The sequence below is a fragment of the Mchenga conophoros genome, linkage group LG19 (genome assembly GCF_057382185.1).
Source record: "Mchenga conophoros isolate Kocher_MC1m ecotype Shallow Benthic linkage group LG19, M_conophoros_male_GT1.1, whole genome shotgun sequence".
NCBI lineage: Eukaryota > Metazoa > Chordata > Actinopteri > Cichliformes > Cichlidae > Mchenga > Mchenga conophoros.
The window spans coordinates 21875436-21896722 of NC_140544.1; the positions used below are offsets into that span (position 1 = coordinate 21875436).

Here is a 21287-nt window from a genome sequence, read left to right on the forward strand (position 1 = left end):
ACAGCTGGGTTCTCAAGTTTTACATTACACAAATGGGAGGTGCATTTGTTGGAGACTATTTTCAGTTATGGATTGGCTACCCTATAGAGTATTTATGACAGTAAGACATGTATGTGGGTCCGACTCCAAATAAACTACCCAGTGCAAAAGTGTGGCTCACTGATGTGTTTTTCTGGGGTCATATCTTTGGCCACTAAGGCAGTAATTGCTAGTCAAATTAGTGTGGATTTAAAGGATTGGGAACAGTGTAGTTTATCAACTGCTTACTAGTTCTTTCTCTAAAGAATAACTTTAGAGAAACAACTGCAAAATTTAATTTCCAGCTTATCTATTTTAAGAATTCTCAGCAGCACAAGGTGATGTGTTGCACTGTGGGCTGACCGATTCAGAATAGCTAATATAACTGTGTCACTCCTGTTAAGCAACTCGGACTTCAGTTGGACTGTTCCATAACTAAACAACCAGAGCTTAAATAACAGTTCCAGATTACACTGTCTGTATCTATATCTCAAGGCTTAAGGTCAGTTTGTTGCCATCAGCTTAGCCATTTGATTATATAGACTGACTAATCAAATCAATCCAAGCACTCGGTTTATTTTTATCGCTGCAACAGCACAGACTGTTTAAAAACTGTATTCAAAAGCATTCCTGTTCATTTATCATTGTCACTCCATATTACTTTGATCAAACTAATTTATGACTGTAGTTCTAGCGCCTTATGTGTACAATTTGACTTTCTGTAAAGACCACACAGGAGGGTTTACATTAAGAGTGTTTGCTAGATTTTACTTTAATCCCATGACCCACAATCAAACAACCAACTCCTTCTGTCCACTAAACACGATGAGGCATTTCTTCAGGCACAAGCCAGTGTGCTCCTAATGCTGGTCCTAAGCCTGGATAAATAGGGAGGGTTGCTCGAGGAAGGGCATCTGGCATAAAATCTTTGGCAAATCAAACATGCAGATGATCAATAAGAATTTCATATGAGTTAGGTTAATAATGACCGCCTCTTGTGTTGTTGGCCGGCTTGGGCTTGGTGGAAACCGTCCGACTGTTGGCTGAAGACAGTGAAGAGAGAGAAGACACATTTGGAGGAAACAATAAAAATGGAAAGAAGGATCCATGAATTTATGGGCATTTAGATGGTTAGTATGACAGAAGGGGGATGACGGGTGATCTACTGTGGTAACCCCTTAACTAACCAGCCGGAAGAAGAAGCGTAAATAATTAATACAATCTGAACCTTTTCATTGGTCCGTGTGTTGCATGCTTTCTGCTGAAACTTGTGTTGAAGTATCGACAAACTGCATAAACTGCAACAATGTTTCAAAAACTAAATCAAATGTTCCAAATACTCAATCAGTTAAAAATGTTAAGCACTCCCAGAGTTCTTATCCTTTTAGAAAAGTGCTATTTTCCCAGAACTTCCCAAGGTAGAGTTCCTTCGAAGGTTCTTTGTACCTGTGAAAACTGTGTGGCAGAGAAGTCCAGACTGTGACCTCTGCAGTACTTTGCCATTACCTAAAGTCCTTTTTAGCCTCTTCCGATTCCGTTTTGTTAAATAAAGACAAGTATGGGTTGAGCTTGACTCATGATGAAGGCTTTTGACCTTGAGGTGAGCAGTCATCCAACCACTAACCATCAGTCTCCACCCACATCTCCCATTGCAGATGTGCTCTGGCTTTAGTGAGTGTTAAGCCGGCTGCGGGGAAGTGTTCAAATGTTGTGAATGTTGGATTCTGGGAATCAGGGGGCCTTTGTCGAGGTGATGAGAAGGCATAAAGGAAGATTGAGAGAGACAAAGAAAAGGGGAACAAAAATTTCGAGAGGAATTCAAATGCATCTCTCAAGCAGAGTGAATCCATTAGTATGTTTGTTCTCCTTTCAGCAGGGTCACTGACCTCGTAAGAAAAGGTGTCCTGTGTATTCTGTGCAAACACTTCTCTGTATGTGTGTGTGTTTGAGAGAGACAGTCCTTGCAGATGTGTGCATACTTGCAGGATGGACAGTGTTTGCCTTTGAAAGCATGAGTATGCATGCTTGCACAAAAGGTGACGCAAGCTTGTGCACACACCCTAGCATTATTCCATCACACTTGTGTTTGACCAGAAGTAGTAGAGTGAAAGATGTTCAGCCTCGTCTGAGGGCCTCTCAGCTATGACTGCAGTATGCCTATGTCCTTTTGCTCAAGGTGTAATTCATTGTTAGATGTCCTCAGACTTTGTTGAATCCTCATTACCCTTTATTTTACTTTCTCTGCCACTTTCACTGTCCTGTTACTAATTCTGAAATGTCCCATCTATTAAAATGCTTTCCTATTATAGCTGCTCTGTTAAAAATGTCTCACTACATTCATCTTTTAAATGTCTTTTCAGTAGTAGTAGTGATTATTAAGGACTAAGTGTGTTACTTTTGCACACTCTTGCAGGTGTTTGCTTGTATACCAGGCAAACTTCTAGCTTGGAGTTACATCCGTACAACAAGGCCTGTATGATCTGTGTTAATAGCACCTGTAGATGGTTTTTAATCTTTAAATTAAACATAACTTTTCACAGAGGGCAAGAAGTCAACCTTTAACTTAGTGAGAGCCTGGGATTTTCCCTTGACCACCCAAGCCTTCAACCCACTTCCTTGGCAAACAGAGACAGCTGACCCAAGTCAGAAACCATTTTAACCTCATCTTTTGTCCGTGCTTCAGATGCAGGAGCTGGAGCAGAGAGTGACCGAGGCTGACCAGCGGGCTGAGCATGCTGAAAAACAGGTAGATGGGCACCATTTCAGCTTATACTTGACTCACTGTACTCATCTTTAGTAGGTGAACGGTGTCTGTATATTATTACAGCAAAAGAAAATCCAGCCTGACCTGACAGTTTTTTTGTAAGCCTTTAATGGGACTTAATAAAAGGATTGTGTGGTTTTAGGATTACAATCCTCATAGATATCACACATACTCAGCCACTTTTGGTGTCAGGTTTAATCTCTAATTTGCTGTCATTACTGTCTGCTCCAGGTGTTTTCCCCAAGTGGTAATTTAATGGCACCATTTCTTCTCTTTTTTTCTTTTTCTTTTTTCTTGTTTTTAAAAAACGATAAATACCTAAGAGCTTAGAAAACTGTTCTTTTGGCTTTGTGTAGTGCCCATCAAAATTAAACAACCACGTAAATTTGAGCTGTCTTTTGGCCCTGCGTGTGCATTCACTCCTCTAATTATGTATTTCAGATCCATGTCATGGAAGAGAAGCTGAAGTCTGCAAACATACAAACCAATGAATCCGAGAGCTCGCTGTACAGAAAGTATCAAGAGCTGACCAATCAGGTTCAAGAGAAAGATGCTGTAATAAAGAGATTAGAGATGCAGCTGGAAAAACAGGTATGTCTGGAGCCATCAGATAAAGAACAGAAATGTCCATTTATGTTCATGAAGTGTATGTTGAAAAATTCCACAAAACCTGTTTTCTCTGGCTTATAGATCTTAGTCAGAGCCCAGGAGGCAAAAGTCATTGAGGAGAAGGCTGCCAAGATTAAAGACTGGGTCACCTTTAAGCTAAGAGAGGTAACATATGTATGGATGCATCCCTAATAACTTGTTTATATAGTTTATTAGTAGTAGTAGTACATTGACTTAATGTTAATTATGGTTAATGTCGCATATATGCTGAGTTACAGATGGAGCAAGAAAACCAGCAGCTGAAAATGGCGAACCTGAAGCAGACAGAACAGATAATGTTGCTGCAAGACAAACTGCAATGTGAGTACTGTGCAGGTGTTTAGAGACTATAAACTATAAAAGTCAAAGTAGAGAAACACTTGAGATCTCAGACTTCAAAATATAGTGGCGTTGTCTTTCTTTTCTAGCCCTCTTAGAGAAACCTACATCCTCTGCATCCCCGGCCACTTCCCCGGTAATGGATACACACCTGGTGCCCAACAGCCCCCTATTTCCTCCCAGCTGCCCTGGCACACCACCTGCCCAAGATGACAGCTGGAGACAGACAGGTTCCCGCAGGGCCAGCTCAAACATCAAGACCCCACCAGCAGGTGTGCTGTCCTTAATTTGTATTATGCTGGGATGGGGAAGGAATGCAAGCTGGGCACATCGCATGACCAGGTAGAACCAGTAACAATGGGGGGAAACTTGAGGCTGATTTTAAACCATTACAAATTCAGATGGGTATCCAAAATGTTTATTGCTGCTTATTAGTCCAATATAAAAAAAATCAAAGAGTAATTTTTAAATAATATGAATAAAATATTGTGAAAAAGTCTTGAGACACTCCTCATTTCTTTATATTATGCTAGGGAAATGGGTCCAGTGATTTATTAATACATGGAAACACAAATGGAACTACAGTGTTTACAATTCTAACAAGCTTGAAAGTCTGTATTTGGTATGACCACCTTTATTCTGCAACACAGGCTGAACTCTCTTAGGCAAGCTTTCTTCTAATGTGCTAAATAGCCTTCAGGAATAGTTCTCCGGGTTTCATGAAGGACATCCAAAGCTCTTCTTTGGATGTTTGTTGCCTTTTGTTTTGCTCTCAGTCTGGATCCCACACTGCTTCAGTGATGTTGCTGACACGATGATGGTCTGACAAGGCCAATCCATAACTTTTCAAATACTGCTCATCTGCTGGAGATTTTATTTAGGTCTACCACTTCTTCTTTTGTTCTCCACATGTTGTTTGCTCAATTTCTTTTAATCACACACTGCACACGATGCTGAAATATGCAGTTTTGGATAATGGCTATTTGGGAATGACCTAGTTGGTGCAAAAATACTGTTTTATGCCTGTCAAACTGTTATCTTTGGCATGTCATCAATTCAGCTAAAGAAATTGGTGGAAATTATGTGTTTTTGTGAGTGGCTGACAGTAACAAATTGGCTAAGGATACAATTAGAAATTGGTGTGTTACTAAGTTGTCTGTTCCATGTTGATACATCACTGGCTCATCCCTTGGGTTAGGCGCCTTTTTTTTATGCTTGAATGATTCATAGGCCAGAGTTAGGTGAGTTAACAAGCCAATGAATCATTCTTCAGGACTGGAATGATAATGAGTGAAAAAGCATCCAGTGTCCCAAGAAAACCTTTAAAACACCATCAGAAATCCCAGAAAAGTATTGCTCAAGGCCACTTTGAAAAATTACAAGAAAGTCTAGCTCCTTGAAGCGTGGCACTCTGTGATAAACAAATGTAATAAACCATTTTTATCAGCATTCTCCGCTTCTTTAATAGGCTGTCTCAGATTTAATCACACTCTTGTATTTCCTCAGATGTGAAAAGGACTCCTGAACAAGTCAGTAAAGGGATTTGCCTCGGAGACCTCACTCATGATCTTCTCTCTCAGAGTCGGAGCAACACTTCTGTTTCCATCAGTGCACCAGAGCTTACAGAGGGTCAGGCAGGGTCCTCTGACAGAGACAACTCATCTGATGAGCTCAATAGCAAGTTTCGCTCTCAGTGCCTTCATTCGTCCTCATCCTCTTCATCTTCATCTTCGGCCTACGAGATGGCACATGGATCAAGTTCTCCAGAGTCGTCTTTTATAATGGCACCCAACAGTGTGCTGCTTTCTCGTTCCCCCTCCACCAGCAATCCCTTTCCCAAACCTCACCAGCCACTGGGTAACCAGTCAGGCACCAGCATGACGCTACCTAAGGTACGGACTCCCCTCACCCCCAGAGACAGCATCCAGCTGGTCAAGAAGCACTACAGCCAGCCTCAGCCCAGCCTGGACAAACTCCACCACCTCAATGTTAACATAGACATTATGACACCTTCTTCCACCTCCTCCACTCTTAAGAGCGCAGGCACCACCTCTTCACCTTTCTCTCAGGTTGTGGAAGAGACCGACATTGATGATGGGCTCCCAGACAGCATGGATGGAGTAGTGGAGGGCCCAGCGTCAGATGAGCTGTCCCGGGATGGGGTTTCATTTGTGGGGCTTGCAGAAGAGTTAGACCGATTAGATCCGGAAGTTCTCAAACCGCCAACACCGCCTTTACATCGATTCCCTTCGTGGGTATGAGAGACAAGTATTAAATATGCAACATATGAATGCTTCTTGTTTTTTGTTGTGTTTGTTTGTTTTTTAATGCATGCATTACCTTAATTTTCTTAATGTTTTGCAGTATGTCACGCTGTTTCCTTAAAGATTTACCAAGTGCCAAAATACCTATCTGTCTCTTTGAAGGTGGTAGTCATGTTTAAGTTGAATAATCATGAATATTTCTGACTGTGTTGCTTTCTGCAGGAGAGTCGGATCTACGCTGTGGCTAAGTCAGGAATGAGAGTGTCAGAGGCCAGTCTTGGAGGCAGAAGCCCTGGACGAGGTGAGTCCCCTGCACCCAGAAGCAAGAAGCTAGTCATCCACTCAGTCATCAAAACGGTTATACTATAACAAGGAATTAAAGTCTGTAATCAGGATGCCAGAAAAAAGATTTTCTCCACTATAACATTGGGTTTGTGCTCATTGTTCTGCATCTGTGTCTTCAGCTTGGGTGGTGGTGCTTCTGTTGTGGGAAGTGAGTCAGTACTGTGAAGAGGCATGTCATTCAGCTGATGCTTAAGCTGATGTGTGGGTTGAGCGGGGTCTGTTTGGATCTGTCATTGCTGCTTTTGATGTCACTTCCTTTGGCCTGAGGCTCCACACACCTGTGCAGGTGTGGGCTGATCTCCAGGAGGACTGCCCCCTCCCTACCTTGTCTTTATTTAGAGCCTTGGAGGGGGGGTATATAGAGAGGCTGCTTTTTAATCAGCTGCGATGAAAGGATTTGGTCTGGGTGTAATTATTGCTGCAACATCATCCATTTTGTCAGGATGCAGGAGCTAAAGTTTGACAGCACTTGGACGATTGAAATTTGTAACTGCTATGTACATGCAGCTGACTGCCAAATCACTGTTATGGATTAAGTTGCTGCTTGCTCAGCTTTTTCAGCTTCCAGGCATGTTTTTCTCTTAAGCTGCATCAGTGGCAGGCAAATTCAGGTATCCACCCAATTAAACCATGGGAAGTAATTTTTTTAAACTTTGTTTTACATGAAGATAATTTAAAAATTTCCTTTCAGTGGATAGAAAAATGTGTAAAAATGGATTTGTCCTGACTTGTCTTACTTTATAGTAGAGTACTTTTTACCTTTTAAAATGGTAAAATGCATTAAAAAATGTTCTTAGTGTGAAATGAAGCACAGTTAAAATACATATATTAATCAACATCCTGACAATGACTGATGTGCTTTATTAGATTTGCTAAAAGTCCTGGTCAGGGGCAATAGATGGATTCTGGTTGACAAGAAACATGCTGGCCTTAAACACTGCTCATTCGTCTTTGACGTTTGCTGGTGTTGCAGAAGGTTACCAAACTTTGGAGTTGCAGAAGGCTAACACAGCTAGCACAGATGTGTGGAAGTAAGAGTGCATTGAAACAAAGATGGCAAGGGAGCAAAGTTAGGAGGAAAACAAAGCTGAATATTATTATTTTCATTATTATTATTATTATTATTACTGTAATTATTAGTTAACCAAAAAGAGACAAGTTGCTATCATGATCAAGTGAAGGAAGAGAACAACAACAGTTAGAATAAAGTTAAAATGTCTAATGATACACAAACAAAAAATCTTTATCTCCACTGAGCAGATGTATACAGCCAAGACACTCTGCCACTGTAGCTGTCCACTGTCTGGGTTTATCCATATGATCTCATTGCTGATTGGAGTCAGCTGCCAAGGGGAGCGCAAGACACACCCACTGGGGCAAAGTCACAGCAGATCCTGCTCGGCCTGTAACGCAGTATGCTGAAGTCCGATGTTGTCGTTAGAACAGAAAAAAATGATTTATTTATTAATTTTTTTTGCCTGTCCCATTTGGTACTTTAGCCGTCAGAATTGTTGTCTGAAGGCCAACGAGGATACCCAATGGATTTACTTTACCAAGTGGATCATCACGGCCTTGCCGTATTGGTCCATTTGATCGACCTTTGTTGTTATTATTTATTTTATTTTATTTTCAGTTGTTACAGACGGGAGACACATGACTAGGGGATAGGAAAGGGAGAAAGAAAGATGATGGAAAAAAACAGAGGGGAAGAGGGACAGTGAGAAAGGGCACTTAAAGAGCGAAAGAAGAAAAAAAAACTCCTGGATCACCTGTTGAGAGAAAAAGCTGCAGGAGTGTCTTCATGCACTGTCTTCTTCTAAAGAACTGACGAGCCAGAGGAATCATTAATTTAAAATAATAATAATAATAATCTCAAACAATTGGAAGATACTCGGTTGTGTCATGGCTAATGTGGCTAAAATCGATTTTGATTGTAGCAAAGGACTGCTGGAAAATGTTGGAGACTCTTTTGATACTAGCAAACTGGATTACTGTTTTTTCCTTTTACTTTACTCACTGTCCTCACTACTGTATACTGTATTCTGATCATAGTTTATTTAATCCCAGTTAATCTACTCATAATTGTGCATTTTTTTAAGTCTTTTGACACTTAGAAATAAATGACATAATCATTTCTGTTGTGAGCTCCGGTAGATTTTCTTTGTACACAGGCTGTGATTGGCTGACCTGTGCTCCTGCTGGTTCCGAGGTTGTTTCCTGCTCAACTATATTTTACAACCCATACACGCATGTGACATGAGCCATTATGGCTACTTGGATATAAGCTTTAAATTTCCAGATTACATAATGTTACTTGCTGTTTAGTTCTTACCTTTTTAAAGAATATCTTCCTCTTGTGTTTTCTCTTTTTTTATATATATCTTTCTTTATTTCAGACAGTAAAGCTATCACACAACTAATGTTTCATCTTCCTGGAAAATACAGACACTGTATCCTTAGCTAGCAGACAGCTGCATGGAAAACGTTCACGTGTCATAAATGTGTACGGCGGAATCATGTAGCGATTTAAATGTCTCTGTGGCATCAGCTAAAATGACCACCAATTTGCAGATGAAACCACTTTGTATTAAACGAACTTAAACCACCAATTAGTTACTCATTAACTGAAGGTGCCAGAATGGATTTCTGTATCATTCCAACCCACTTTAACCCATGGTGGGCAGCAGATCTGCAGTTGGTTACATGCACTGTTTTCCCCGCTCTCTCTCTCACTCAAAGACCTCTTCGTAAAAGTGCCGGTGGATTTGAACTTTTTATTTTGAACCATAGGCCGTTTATCATCTGAAAAGTGCCTTAAAACTCTAATAGCCAGAGAGAGGCAGCTCCTCAGATCAGACTGTATAGAAGCTTACGGGAAAACAACCACTCAGCCTTCTGAGTCTGAGTTTAGTGTTTCAGTTACTAGTGTGTCTAATTGAATACAACATGACAGGAGGTAGAGCAGGTCACCTACTAATCAGAAGGTTGGGGGTTCAATCCCTGTTTGCTCCAGTCTGCAAGCCAAATATCATTGGGCAAGATACTAACCCCAAGTTGCTCTCTGATGCATCCATCTGAGTATGAATGCATGTGAACATTAGATAGAAAGGACTTGCATGGAAAGAGCATAAAAATAAGTGCTTATGTGAACAAGGCAAGTTATATAAAGGGCTTAGATTAGAAAAGCGCTATATAAGAATCAGCCCATTTACCATTTTGTAAATTATGGCCGTTTGGAGTAAAAAAGGATGGTAAACCAAGGGTATGTTTTAGGTTATGGCTAACTCATGGGTGTAGTGTCCCTTGGGTTTGACTTTGTTTGTTGCATTCAGTTTGAAACAAAAAGGCAGCAGTGGCTAAAATCCTCATGCCGACTTTGTTGACTGGATGACATCACATTGGCCATATCTCTAATGTAGTTAATAAGTGGAACAGAGCTAGAAATCAGTGCTACACAGACCACTACTCCAAACATGTCTATGGGGCATATAACCCTAAAATAAGCATAGACCTTGTTAAAAATGTTCCTTGTCCTTTAATACATGTTTACGCTGCAGGATCCAACTTACCCCAGTATCCAGCAGCAGGCCCATTCACTCAGCTGATCTATAAGAATATCAGCGTACCAGTATACACCACACTGAAAGGGGTGAGTGAAATTTTCTTTGCGTTTTCACATTTGCTTAACTTTGTCCAGTTTGGATGCTAATATACAGCCTAACACACTATGTGTTGCACAACACCACCTTTCATCTGTGTTATTTTATTTTGTGTGCTGTAGAAAGCCACTCAGATCAGCAGTGTGCCTCTGCCAGATGATGACTCTGGGTCGGAGGACGATAGCAGCTCTCTGGCCAGCGTGCGAACCTCCATTCTGAGCCCTGATAGGAAGGGAAGCGTCCCTGGCAGCCCGAGAGCTGTCAAGAGAGGTGATTGTTATGGATTACAGTGCAGACGGCACAGAAAAAAAACCAATATATGCAAAAAACTGCATTGCAACAGTGCAATAGTCTTGAATCTTTTGTTCTCTGTAAAATATGAATATTTAATTGCAATGTTGGCCTTTACCAACACTCCTTAAGTTACCTTGCCTCTGTGTCTTCTTCTGTTTTCCCCATGATTCTCTGGTACCCCAGGTGTGTCCATGTCCTCCATCAGTTCAGAGAGCGATTATGCCATTCCTCCTGATGCCTACTCCCTAGACAGTGACTACTCTGAACCAGAGCATAAAGTCCAGCGGACCTCATCCTACTCTTGTGAGAGCACTGGGCCTGTGAGTAGAGGCACCTCCACTTTAAACTCTTTAATCAAGATAATCACTAGTATACCAGCAATTAATCAGTCACAGTTATTGAGTATAACTTTACCTGTGCTGTTTATGTCTGTAGGAGATGCTGGAGAAGTCTGGATATCTGCTCAAGATGGGCAGTCAGGTGAAAGCCTGGAAGCGCCGCTGGTTCATCCTGAGGAATGGAGAGATCCTGTACTACAAATCTCCTGTGAGTGTGTCTCGCTTCGAGCATGCCTGTCTGCTTCCTTCTAAGGTTTTTCAGCCTTCATGGAAAACATTGTAGAAATATTTCTAAGATTGGTGTGTTTAAGTACAGGATGGCTGCAGTAAAGGCATGCGTTATTTACAACTTTTATATCTAAATTTAACAAAAATGTTCATTCGTGCTCACTGCATTCTTTGTTTTTTGGGTTTGTTTGTTTTTTTGGTTGTATTTCTGTATAATCTTGGACAGAAGTTGTGATGTTTTTACGCATGTGTTTTCAGAGTGACGTGATCAGGAAACCTCAGGGTCAGATTGAGCTAAACTCTTCCTGCTGTATAGTACGTGGAGAAGGAGCGCAGACATTTCAAGTGAGTGCAAACACACTGCTTTTCTGTAAGAGATCCCAAACATAGGATACCCAAAATTGGCACTACTACTCAAAGCATTTAAATTATTGGTTAGAATCCACAGTTTTAAAACTGTAAGAAAAAAAGAGACAGACTTTGCACTAGGATGCTCATTCACACACAGCGTGCTTAATATAGCACTAAATAACAACAGAGCTTTACTGCTGCATACCACAGAAGCGGCCTGAGATGACATCAGGTATAGCATCGGACTGGAATGTTTTCATGGCTCTTCATAAGCTGATTCTGATCTCTTCTGACATGATGCTGCTGTCTCAGTTGGCTTGGCTTAGCATTTTTCCCATATTTCTCTTTTCCATCTAATCAGCTGATTACAGAGAAGAAGACCTTCTATCTGACCGCGGATTCACCCAACATCCTGGAGGAGTGGATCAGGGTTCTGCAGAATATACTCAAAGTCCAGGCTAGTAGCCCACTTACCATGGAGACGACTGCAAAGCCCTCTGTGAGAGGTTGGCTTACGAAGGTCAGAAGTCATTATTTAAACATTTTTAGTTCTAGTGAACCAAACAAAATATAAAGATGGATAAGAGACTGCACAGTGATCATATGTGGGCCTCTGGTGAGAGTGCATTCAGATTTGTGCAGTGCTAAAAGTTATATCAAAGATCACACTGACAATCACAACTTTAACAATCTTGTCATCCGAATCTCAAAGTAGGAAGCAAAGTATTTCGATATGATATTAAAGTTCTGCTTGTTGGGGTAGTTGTATAACACTCAAAAACATATATTTTTTATAGGCTTTTAGAAGCGTTTTGTCTTTTAAAGACAATGCAGGAAAACATGGCAGATATAATCCATAATACAGTGGGCACTCTTTAAGTGAGGATCGAATAGAGCACTCTTAAAGCAGATTCTTAAAAGAACTCCTTCATGTTGGGACAACACCACAAGATTAGAGCTGTTGGAACACTGCAGAGCTTCTTTCCTCTTTCCTTCCACCTTCCTCTAGTCTCCCCCTGCCTTTTCTTAACTGAGGCCTGCTTGTTTTGCTAAAATTAAAACACTTAAACATCTGACGCGTGCGTGTGTGTTTGATGACTTACTGGCAGATGACTGACAACCCCAAGCTAAGATGATGGAGCCCTTGTCCTCTCACCAACACCATACTCCCTTCCTGTGAGTTGGCTTTGATCTGTTGTGACATGATAACAGATAAGGCTGGGGATGTTCTTCCTCTCAGAGCTTAGTTAACCTCGATAACCCCCTTCTGAGGGAAGCACAGCTGGCTTTGTCTGGAAGGCATCCTCCAGTGACATCATTGCTCCATTCAGATACAAGAAACGCTTTGAAAGAACCCCTTCTCGGGAAAATGACATGTGATTATCATCTCCAGCTGCATCACTGTTTAATATGACACTGAATGAATGCAGCAGGGGAGTCGTGTATGTGGATGGGCTGTTTTCTTTTGGCAGGAATTAGCTTGCACTTTACTTCTTAAGTGATTTTCACACTGGCTTCCCAACAGATGGACAGAAGCAGAAATTTCCTAATGATCATATTTCAGTCTGTCTAGAAATTCACAAGCTTTCTAATATCATAGATTCATTGTAGTGAGTAACTTCCTGGTAACTTTGGATTTGTCCTGAAACTTTGCTTATTTTTTTGTCTTGTGCTTTCAGGTCAAACACGGCCACTCAAAACTAGTGTGGTGTTCTTTGGTTGGAAAGGTTTTCTACTACTATCGCAACCAGGAGGACAAGGTCTATTAAACAAACATCTCTCTACTCCTGACATGACAAGACTTATTTTAGTGCTCCCTAGCTGATGCTGATTTGCCTTTCTCTTTTTCAGCTTCCTCTGGGTCAGCTGCAAATGCGGGAGGCATCAGTTCAGGAAGTAGATCGCTCCTGCGATTCAGATGAGGACTATGAGGCAGGCTCTCGAGGTTTTCTCTCCTCCCACTACACCTTAGTGGTCCAACCGAGAGACCAGAGTCCTACATATCTGCTCATTGGCACCAAACAGGAGAAGGTAGTCCAACAATAAATATGTTAATGAGTTGTTTTTCATTCAAAAAAAGAAATAAAATTCTGTTTTCATATTAATTAGTATGTTTTATTTTACATAGGATACCTGGTTGTATCACCTGACTGTAGCAGCTTGTAGCAATGCAGCCTTCAAAGTAGGCACAGAGTATGAGCAGCTCATTGGTAAACTGCTTGATGCTGACGGAGACCCTGGTAAGAAATCCATATTTCTCAACAAAAATAGTTCAATCATATCCAAACCTTTCTGATGTTTTTTTCTGATGTTGTTATTTGATTTTAATTATTGACAGCAGATAATTAACAGGAAAACACCAGGGTGTTATAATCGCATAGTCACTATCATTAGCTCGTAAGATAGTGTTTTAGTAACCCAAAACAGCGGTTACTTTGTTACAAAAGTTTGTACTTTATCCTGGACAAGCCCCCGCTTGTTATGGCTGGCTCACTCAAGTACATTAAAAGAAGAGAGAGCAACACAATAACAATTTTCATTAAGCAAATTTATTATCATAATCTGACAAAAGGTGAATAAAAATGGGAGAACTATAACTAAATGAAAATCAAGTTGGGTGCCTCAAAGGCAGCAGCCTTCAAGGAATAGAGAGAGCCGTCTTGAAAGGAAGCCAGGTTATATAGGCTGCCAATCAGGTGACGTCATTTCATTTATTAGATTTCATCGATTAGCACTGTTGCCTCACAGTAAGAATGTCTTGAGTTTGATTCCATCCCCTGGCTGGCTTTGGACTTAAATTATAAAAAAAAGGTAAAATGTGTAAATTTTTGTAATGTGTAAAATTACAAAAACAGCTCTGGTAACTCATCGGCCAAATTGTCTTGTAATTATACAGCAGAATTGTTTTGCTCGTTGACAAAAAAGTTCATTTTTTAGACACTTCTATAGTAGATAAAACCAGGAACAATGTTTATTGGTTGATTACTTTGATATAGTATGAATAGCCATGATGCAGGACTTTTTCATTATGATAAGCTATAAAACTTGCAAAATTGCAGTTCATATTTTCCAGAGTGCCCAGTGGGCCAGTTTGGTGTCTTTGCTGGGCCAATTCTGGCCCCCAGGCCTTATGTTTGACACCCCTGGCTTAGAATATCTATAAGTGGGTATAAATGCACACACTAGCATGCTGCATGTTATTTTGATCTACATTGCAGACACTGTTTGAGACTGTAGCACCGTATATGAATTTTTATCAGCTGTTGAGTCATTAAAGCTTTGAAACTCAATCTTTGTTTGTCCGTGTGTACTCGTGTTATATTTGTGCCTTTTTATATATGTGTGTCTTTCACCGTCTTTTCCCAGAGTCTGTGTTGTGGAAGAATGAGGCCTTGAGCTTCTGTAAGGAGGGTCTCCGCTCGCCTCTCACCACGCTGCCCTCTGAAGCTCTGCAGACAGAGGCTCTCAAGCTTTTCAAGGTCAGTGTGCCCACCTCTCACTCTTCTCTTTCTTTTGTTCCATCCCACTTACTTTTGATTATGCTTTTCCCTTTTATCCCTTTCTCGGAATCCCTTTCCACTTCTCTATCTCCCACTCACTGTGAGGATCTGTTCAAGACATCATCCATCCCACTCCAGTTTGTCCCCCTCTTTAACCCCTTGTACTCTTGGATGAGCTCTGCAGCAGTCTCCCCCCCCCACCCACCCCTCCTGCCACTAAACCAGATCAAAGGCTGAGGACCGAGGGGCCCAGCTCATCAAAAGTGTTGAAGATAGATAATGGCCTTGATTATCTGCTTTCATTGAAGCTAACTGTTCCTGTGGTTTAGAGCCAGCGTGAAGGTAGCCCTCTTTTAAGAGGAGACATGGGAGGTCAAGGCCTTCACAGAGTGACAGCAATGGATATGGAAACTACACGATAGGGAAGAAGAAATGGGATCAGAGCAGAACAAGGACCTTGTAGGGAGATGGCAGATTCTTTTCCTCTCATGTCAACCAGAAGCCCCTTCCTTCCAATTTATGCTTCACAGCCCCACCAACTACATTAGGATTGATGGCTGAATAGATCGGCTCTCTCTGACCATCCAGCCTTAAAAATTGTCCCAAACACACACAATGAAACTGAATGAAAGGACGTTGCATGCTTTTCAAGTCTATGCTCTACTTCATGTCTTTGAAGTATTAATGAGACTGACAAGACTGATTAAACCTGTTAAATGGCGTCTTTGTCTTCAGCTGTCACACTGAATGAGAACAAAGTAATGACATTCACCCTTTTCCCCCCCTTACACTGGAGCTCTTCTTGACCTCATGCTGGGATATTTTTTGTTGTTTTCATCACCCGAGTGTTATGATCACCCAATCCTGTATTAATTTAACTGTTTTAAGTTGCTTTCAATATGTGTCCCTTACTTTTGTGTTCAGGTTTCTGGGTTTGTGTTTGTCTCCACCTGTTGGTAGCTCAGTGCCATTAAATTTTGTTTCTTTGACATTTTGCAGTCCTGTCAGCTCTTCATCAATGTGCTGGTTGAGTCTCCATCTATTGATTACCACACCTCGCTGGCCCAGAATGCTTTGCAAGTGTGCCTGAACCACCCAGAGCTGCAGAATGAAATTTACTGTCAGCTCATCAAACAGACCAACTGTCGGACGCCACACAACTACTCTCTCACACAGGTCAACCCACTACACAGTAAAGAGTCAGGAGCCATGTTTAAAGCGCTCAGACATTAATTTTTAAATGTACTTTTTTATGTACTTAAAATATATTTTTAAAAAATGTATTTTTTAAAAATATATTTTAAGATAAAACGCGTTAGTTAAAATATGTCTTCTCCCTGCAGTGCTGGCAGCTGTTGTCTTTGTGTGTGGCTCTGTTCCTCCCTCAGCAACATTTTCTGTGGTACCTGAGACAGTATCTGCAACGCAATGCTAACCCAAGGTGAGCTAACTTAATCCACACCTTAAAATATAGCAGAAAAACTCCCAATACATAAAAACCTCTTCTAATTATCTTTTCCCTTTTTCCCACCACATACAGGAGTGAGGTGGGGAAATATGCAGTGTATTGTCAGAGATCTTTGGAGCGAACTCTGCAGAATGGAGAGCGGGAGGCTAAACCTTCACGTATGGAGATAGTTTCCATCCTTTTGCGGAACCCCTACCACCATTCACTACCTTTCAGCATCCCAGTTCATTTCATGAACAACACCTACCAGGTAACACATAGCTTACCAGGTAGCTAGCACAGGTGTTGTAATGACTATACCCCTGTTTCGAGAAGCAAATAATACATTCTTCATGCACAAATTTCCTCTAGGCTTTCCTTTAGTTGTATATATTTTAGTTTGCATCTATACCTTCCCAACTGTACTTTGTATATGTCCTTTTTGGAAAATGAACCTCCTTTTTATTTCTGTTACATTTCTAATCTGCTGTTGCAGTTTTTTGACTGCCATTGGAACTACAAACTCCTGCAACCACTGCAGAATCTGAAACTCAGTGCCAGCTGTGTCCTTTGTTTTCTACTATAGGTAGTGGGATTCGATGGGTCGACTACAGTGGAGGAGTTCCTCAACACGCTGAACCAGAGGATTAGCATGAGGAAACCACAGCTGACTGGATTTGCCCTCTTCACTGATGATCCATCTGGCAAAGACCTGGAGCACTGCCTGCAGCCATCTGCCAAGGTAGGGCTGTGGGTCACAGACCATTAGTAGATGGGAGAAAGCTGCTGTACAGAAATCACTGATGGTTTTTGGCTCTGTGGTTTGAAGGTAGATCATCTGTCTCAAATTTTCTAATAAGTTAGAGGATCAGTAGTGAGTAGTGGGATTATTTTTTTGGCAAATTTACACTGTCCAAACATTTTTTGACAACTTAGGATGTGGTCTAGTATAGGACAACCTTTCTGTGTTTTAATTCTACCCAGTCATATTTAAAGTAGTGCCTCTAGATTTTTTTAATTATTGTTGTTAAAAGAATCCACCATTCCACAGAAGTATAGGTCTGTCTGGCTCATGCAATGCACTGTATATAAGAGTTTGTGTACAAATCAGAATCTCTAGATCACCTGCTCACTGTAACATGAGTGAAAAAATGTGTGCTTGTATGACTTGAGACTAACTTTTGCTTTTCCCAGATCTGTGATGTTATTTCCAAATGGGAACAGGCTCTAAAGGAGCTGCATCCTGGGAAAAATGAAGGAACACGGATTGTACGGCTAACATACAAGAACAGGTATGACTTCTATTTTCATATCTCAATTTTGTAGCACTCAAACACATCAGCAACATTGTACTTTTACTCTATAGTCATAGAGATGTATTTAAAGATTTTTTTAAAAAATGTTATAGACTGCAAAGTGAAATATGCTGATGTTATATCTCAATTTTCAGTTTCTCCCAAGAAAACGGCCTTAATAACAATATGCTCTTGTATGCAGGTTGTATTTCAGATCTCAGGTAAAGGGAGAAATGGAGCGAGAGCGCCTCCTGCTGGCATACCAGGTGAATGATGAAGTCCAGCAAGGCCATTTTCCTGTAAACAAAGAGCTGGCTCTTGAAGTGGCTGCCCTCTTGGCCCAGGTCTGTAACAATTCTATCAAGAAAAAGAGACTTTTTGGAAGGAAAAAAATGCTATTCTTTTATCTACAGTGCTGAAATGTATGATTTTATGCGTTTTCGAAAGCCTTTTTGTCTTCTAACTATCTGTTTTCTTTTGTCCTCCAGGTTGAACATGGTGATTTGGACAGACCAGGTGCCTCCTCTCCCTCTGGCTCTTCTCAGCCTAAATCTCAAATAATTCTCCTTCAAGCCTTAGAACGCTTCTACCCAAAACGCTACAAACAGGACTGCAGCTCAGAGCAGCTCAAGTAAAGAAAAAAAAAAACCCAAAAACAAATAAACGTGCCATTCCACAATTTCTTAATCTAGAACCTGATCTGAGAACTTTATAAAGCTTTGTTATCCTGCCATATTTTAACTCACCACTGTTCCTTTTATCCTCTCAGAGACCTTACCGAGCGTCTCGCCACTAAGTGGTCAATGCTGCGTGGGTGCAGTGCATCCGAGTGTGTAAGAATATACCTAACTGTGGCTCGGAAATGGCCTTTGTTTGGAGCCAAGCTCTTCAGTGCCAAGGTAACAAAAAAAAAGTTGAATACATGTCTTCTGTTGTTTTGTTACTGATGTTATTCTATGTGAACTTTATCGCCTCCTGTTTGTCTAATCAATCTTTAAATGTCGGTCTTGATGTGATTCTTCATCAAAACCAAAAAGCATACTTAGATCATTTTGAACCAAAACCTTGAACTAAGCTTTCAAGCCCAAACCTGTTTGAGACGAAGCTGTATAACATCTGTAAAACGACCCTTCTTTGTTTCCCCTGTCCACAGCCTGTACCCCCCTCTACTATTGAGCAGAGCCAGGTGTGGCTGGCAGTCAATGAGGATGGATTGTGTGTGCTGGACTACACAATGGTGAGTTTCAAGCTGAGCAGACCATCCTGTCATGTGTTTTCAGAATAAAATCTGCTGCCAGAACAATTTAGAATTTAGAAAGTCCATTCTTTTATTGAATTTCCGGCTTGACTTTATAACTGTTAAATCTAGAGATAGCTTTTAACTGCTGCAGCAGCTGGATAGGACACAGCTGCAAAGCTTTCTTGACCCACTGGTCTGGAATGATTTTCGTTCTGTGGTGTTTCGAACACCAGAAATCCCAAGGAAAATAAAACGGCCAGCCTCTGAATTGACATACTTGACCCTGACACACAGCAGTTACATCATGTAAACTATGCTAACGTGAGCTCTGTAATTTTCTGCAGCTCATGTTGATTCATTTCATTCTTGGTCTGGCGTGCAGACCATGTGCCTTCAGAAAGAAATGGGAGAAAACAAAGTGAAAATCAGAATAAGTTGCTGGAAATTATGTCACATATCTTCACACTCAATTTACTCCTCAAAAAGAAGGAGAAACCAAAATGATTTCCTAAGTGAATTCCATACTATATAATGGGGTCAGCAATAAAATCTGAACATGAATTCTGTTTATATCCACTTCACTGCAGATTTCACACTGGCAATGCTCCTTTTTTTCAGCACACTCTGGTCACGTACTCCTACCAGTCTGTGATTACCTTTGGTGGTTGTCGTGATGATTTCATGGTGGTCACGAGCCAACAGAGGGAGGCTGGAGCCGGGAAGAAGAGCGTGGAGAAGCTGGTCTTTGCAATGCCTAAACCTAAGGTATACTTCCTGCTTTTATCATTGTAATTATATATCTATTTGTGGTCAGATTGCATTTACCTAATCAAGGTAAACATATTCAGTTGGCTTTCTTGCATTTTCTGGGCTTCCAGCTCACCTGAATTACATAAAACTCATTAATATCATTGACTTTAGGTTGTTAAAATCTATTTTCACTCTCATGTCAGATACTGGAGCTGACTCTGCTCATGGCCAGCTACATTAACCACTGGAACCCCAGCCTCCCATCTGCCTCTCACCAGCCCCTCAGTCACTGGGATGCAGACAGCAGGCACTTCCCAACCATGAACTACACCACCAAGGGCCCCACGCTACTGTGAATTGCGAAAATAAAAAAAAATTGAGAAAGACTGTTAGTAGAGGGAGGTTTGATGGCAGCAGTTACTATTACTTTGCATTCATCTGGAGTGCACTGGGTTGCATGTCCTGAGTTTTCATTCTTACAGAAGAGGTACTTTTATTAAAGTTTTTATTATTGTTGTTGTTCTTATTAAGAGTTAGAATTAGAAATGTCAGGATCAGTCTTTTAGACTATTTATTTCAACACAGGTGTTTCAACTTTGCATTTCATAGGTGCTAGTTCACTTGGGAATTCAGTGTTGAAATTGGACATCAGAACCATTCCTGAAATACTGTAATGATCTGAGGACTTGATGATACTCGATGTTCCCACTTGCAGAAGTCATAATTTGTCTGCCTGTGTGTCACTAGAATTTTTCATCATCAGCGATCAAAAGTAAATGACAATGAAGCAAGAGTCTGAATATGATGAAGAGCTGCTGCTCGTTTAGAAAGGAGCTAATGTTGCGTATTTTAGGACAGATTCATACATTTTAATCTGTTAATTACCCATAATATAATATTTGACTAATGTAGGGCGGCAAATAGCAATTAATATGGTAGATTGAAATGACTAATTTCTCAATTATCTAATTAATGAAATATTTTGTCCTGCAAATGTCAGAAATTTCAGTTGATGCCCCTCACAGATGTCTCTCTAGCAAATGGACAGATTCAGATTTAGTTGAAAAATAGTCTAAAAAGTTGAAAGTTGGAAAAATATTTGACTCTTGAGTTACTGGAAACAGTGAATTGATAGTATTTTCTTGCTTTGTTCTTTCACAATAAGACAAAATGGTCTTCCCTAATTACACTAAACATACAGTATATTTAAAATTACATTATTTTTAATAGATCATCAGGCAAACAAAAGGAGAGAACACTTTCTTTCTTTCTTTTTTTTTTTTAAAAGAGCTATCAAAATATTATAATGACTTGAACTGTTTTGGATAAACCACTGTCTTGCTTATGTTCATAATAGCTATTTATTTCTCCATAACATTAGGAAATGTTTACCACAAATGTCACATTTGTGTGGGGAAAATGTAGTTTCCTTTGTGTAGCAGAGTACGTCTGGTTACTGTATTGACATATGTTGCAATTGTTTAAAAGATGTAGCTTATATGTCTGTGTGTGGTTATTAAAATAAATGATAAATTCCTGACTTTTTTTTTTTAGCTCCAGTTTTGTATAAATTTTATTATGTAGACTATTTAATACTTCAGAGTGGTAGAAAGTATTGCAACTAAGTACATTTTTTTTAAAATTCAATTTTCAATTGTTTTATTTAAATAGCATCAAATCACAACATCAGTTGCCTCTAGGTGTTTTATATTGTAAGATAAAGACCCTGCAATAGCAAAGAGAAACCCCCAACAGTCAGACAACCCTCTAGGAGCAAGCAATTGGCAAGAGTGGGAAGGAAAAACTC

At 40.4% G+C, this 21287-nt stretch overlaps 1 protein-coding gene across 2 annotated transcripts in view; it reads left to right on the top strand.

The window, feature by feature from the left end:
- The window catches only part of plekhh1 (pleckstrin homology domain containing, family H (with MyTH4 domain) member 1), a 33428-nt gene extending 12387 nt beyond the window's left edge, over positions 1-21041 (top strand). For both annotated transcript variants that reach the window (XM_085257116.1, XM_085257117.1), the window contains exons 3-30: positions 2702-2764; positions 3224-3373; positions 3473-3556; positions 3670-3751; positions 3859-4041; positions 5276-6024; positions 6256-6334; positions 9936-10027; positions 10160-10307; positions 10515-10651; positions 10767-10877; positions 11156-11242; positions 11610-11768; positions 12928-13008; positions 13100-13279; positions 13377-13488; positions 14615-14727; positions 15748-15924; positions 16092-16189; positions 16289-16466; positions 16782-16937; positions 17390-17487; positions 17693-17834; positions 17979-18121; positions 18260-18389; positions 18644-18727; positions 19349-19495; positions 19684-21041. In XM_085257116.1, the coding sequence (XP_085113242.1) occupies positions 2702-2764; positions 3224-3373; positions 3473-3556; positions 3670-3751; positions 3859-4041; positions 5276-6024; positions 6256-6334; positions 9936-10027; positions 10160-10307; positions 10515-10651; positions 10767-10877; positions 11156-11242; positions 11610-11768; positions 12928-13008; positions 13100-13279; positions 13377-13488; positions 14615-14727; positions 15748-15924; positions 16092-16189; positions 16289-16466; positions 16782-16937; positions 17390-17487; positions 17693-17834; positions 17979-18121; positions 18260-18389; positions 18644-18727; positions 19349-19495; positions 19684-19836 (4116 nt within the window). In that variant the 3' untranslated portion in view covers positions 19837-21041. The remainder of the gene's footprint in view (positions 1-2701; positions 2765-3223; positions 3374-3472; positions 3557-3669; positions 3752-3858; positions 4042-5275; positions 6025-6255; positions 6335-9935; positions 10028-10159; positions 10308-10514; positions 10652-10766; positions 10878-11155; positions 11243-11609; positions 11769-12927; positions 13009-13099; positions 13280-13376; positions 13489-14614; positions 14728-15747; positions 15925-16091; positions 16190-16288; positions 16467-16781; positions 16938-17389; positions 17488-17692; positions 17835-17978; positions 18122-18259; positions 18390-18643; positions 18728-19348; positions 19496-19683) is intronic.
- The last annotated feature ends 246 nt before the right edge of the window (positions 21042-21287 follow it).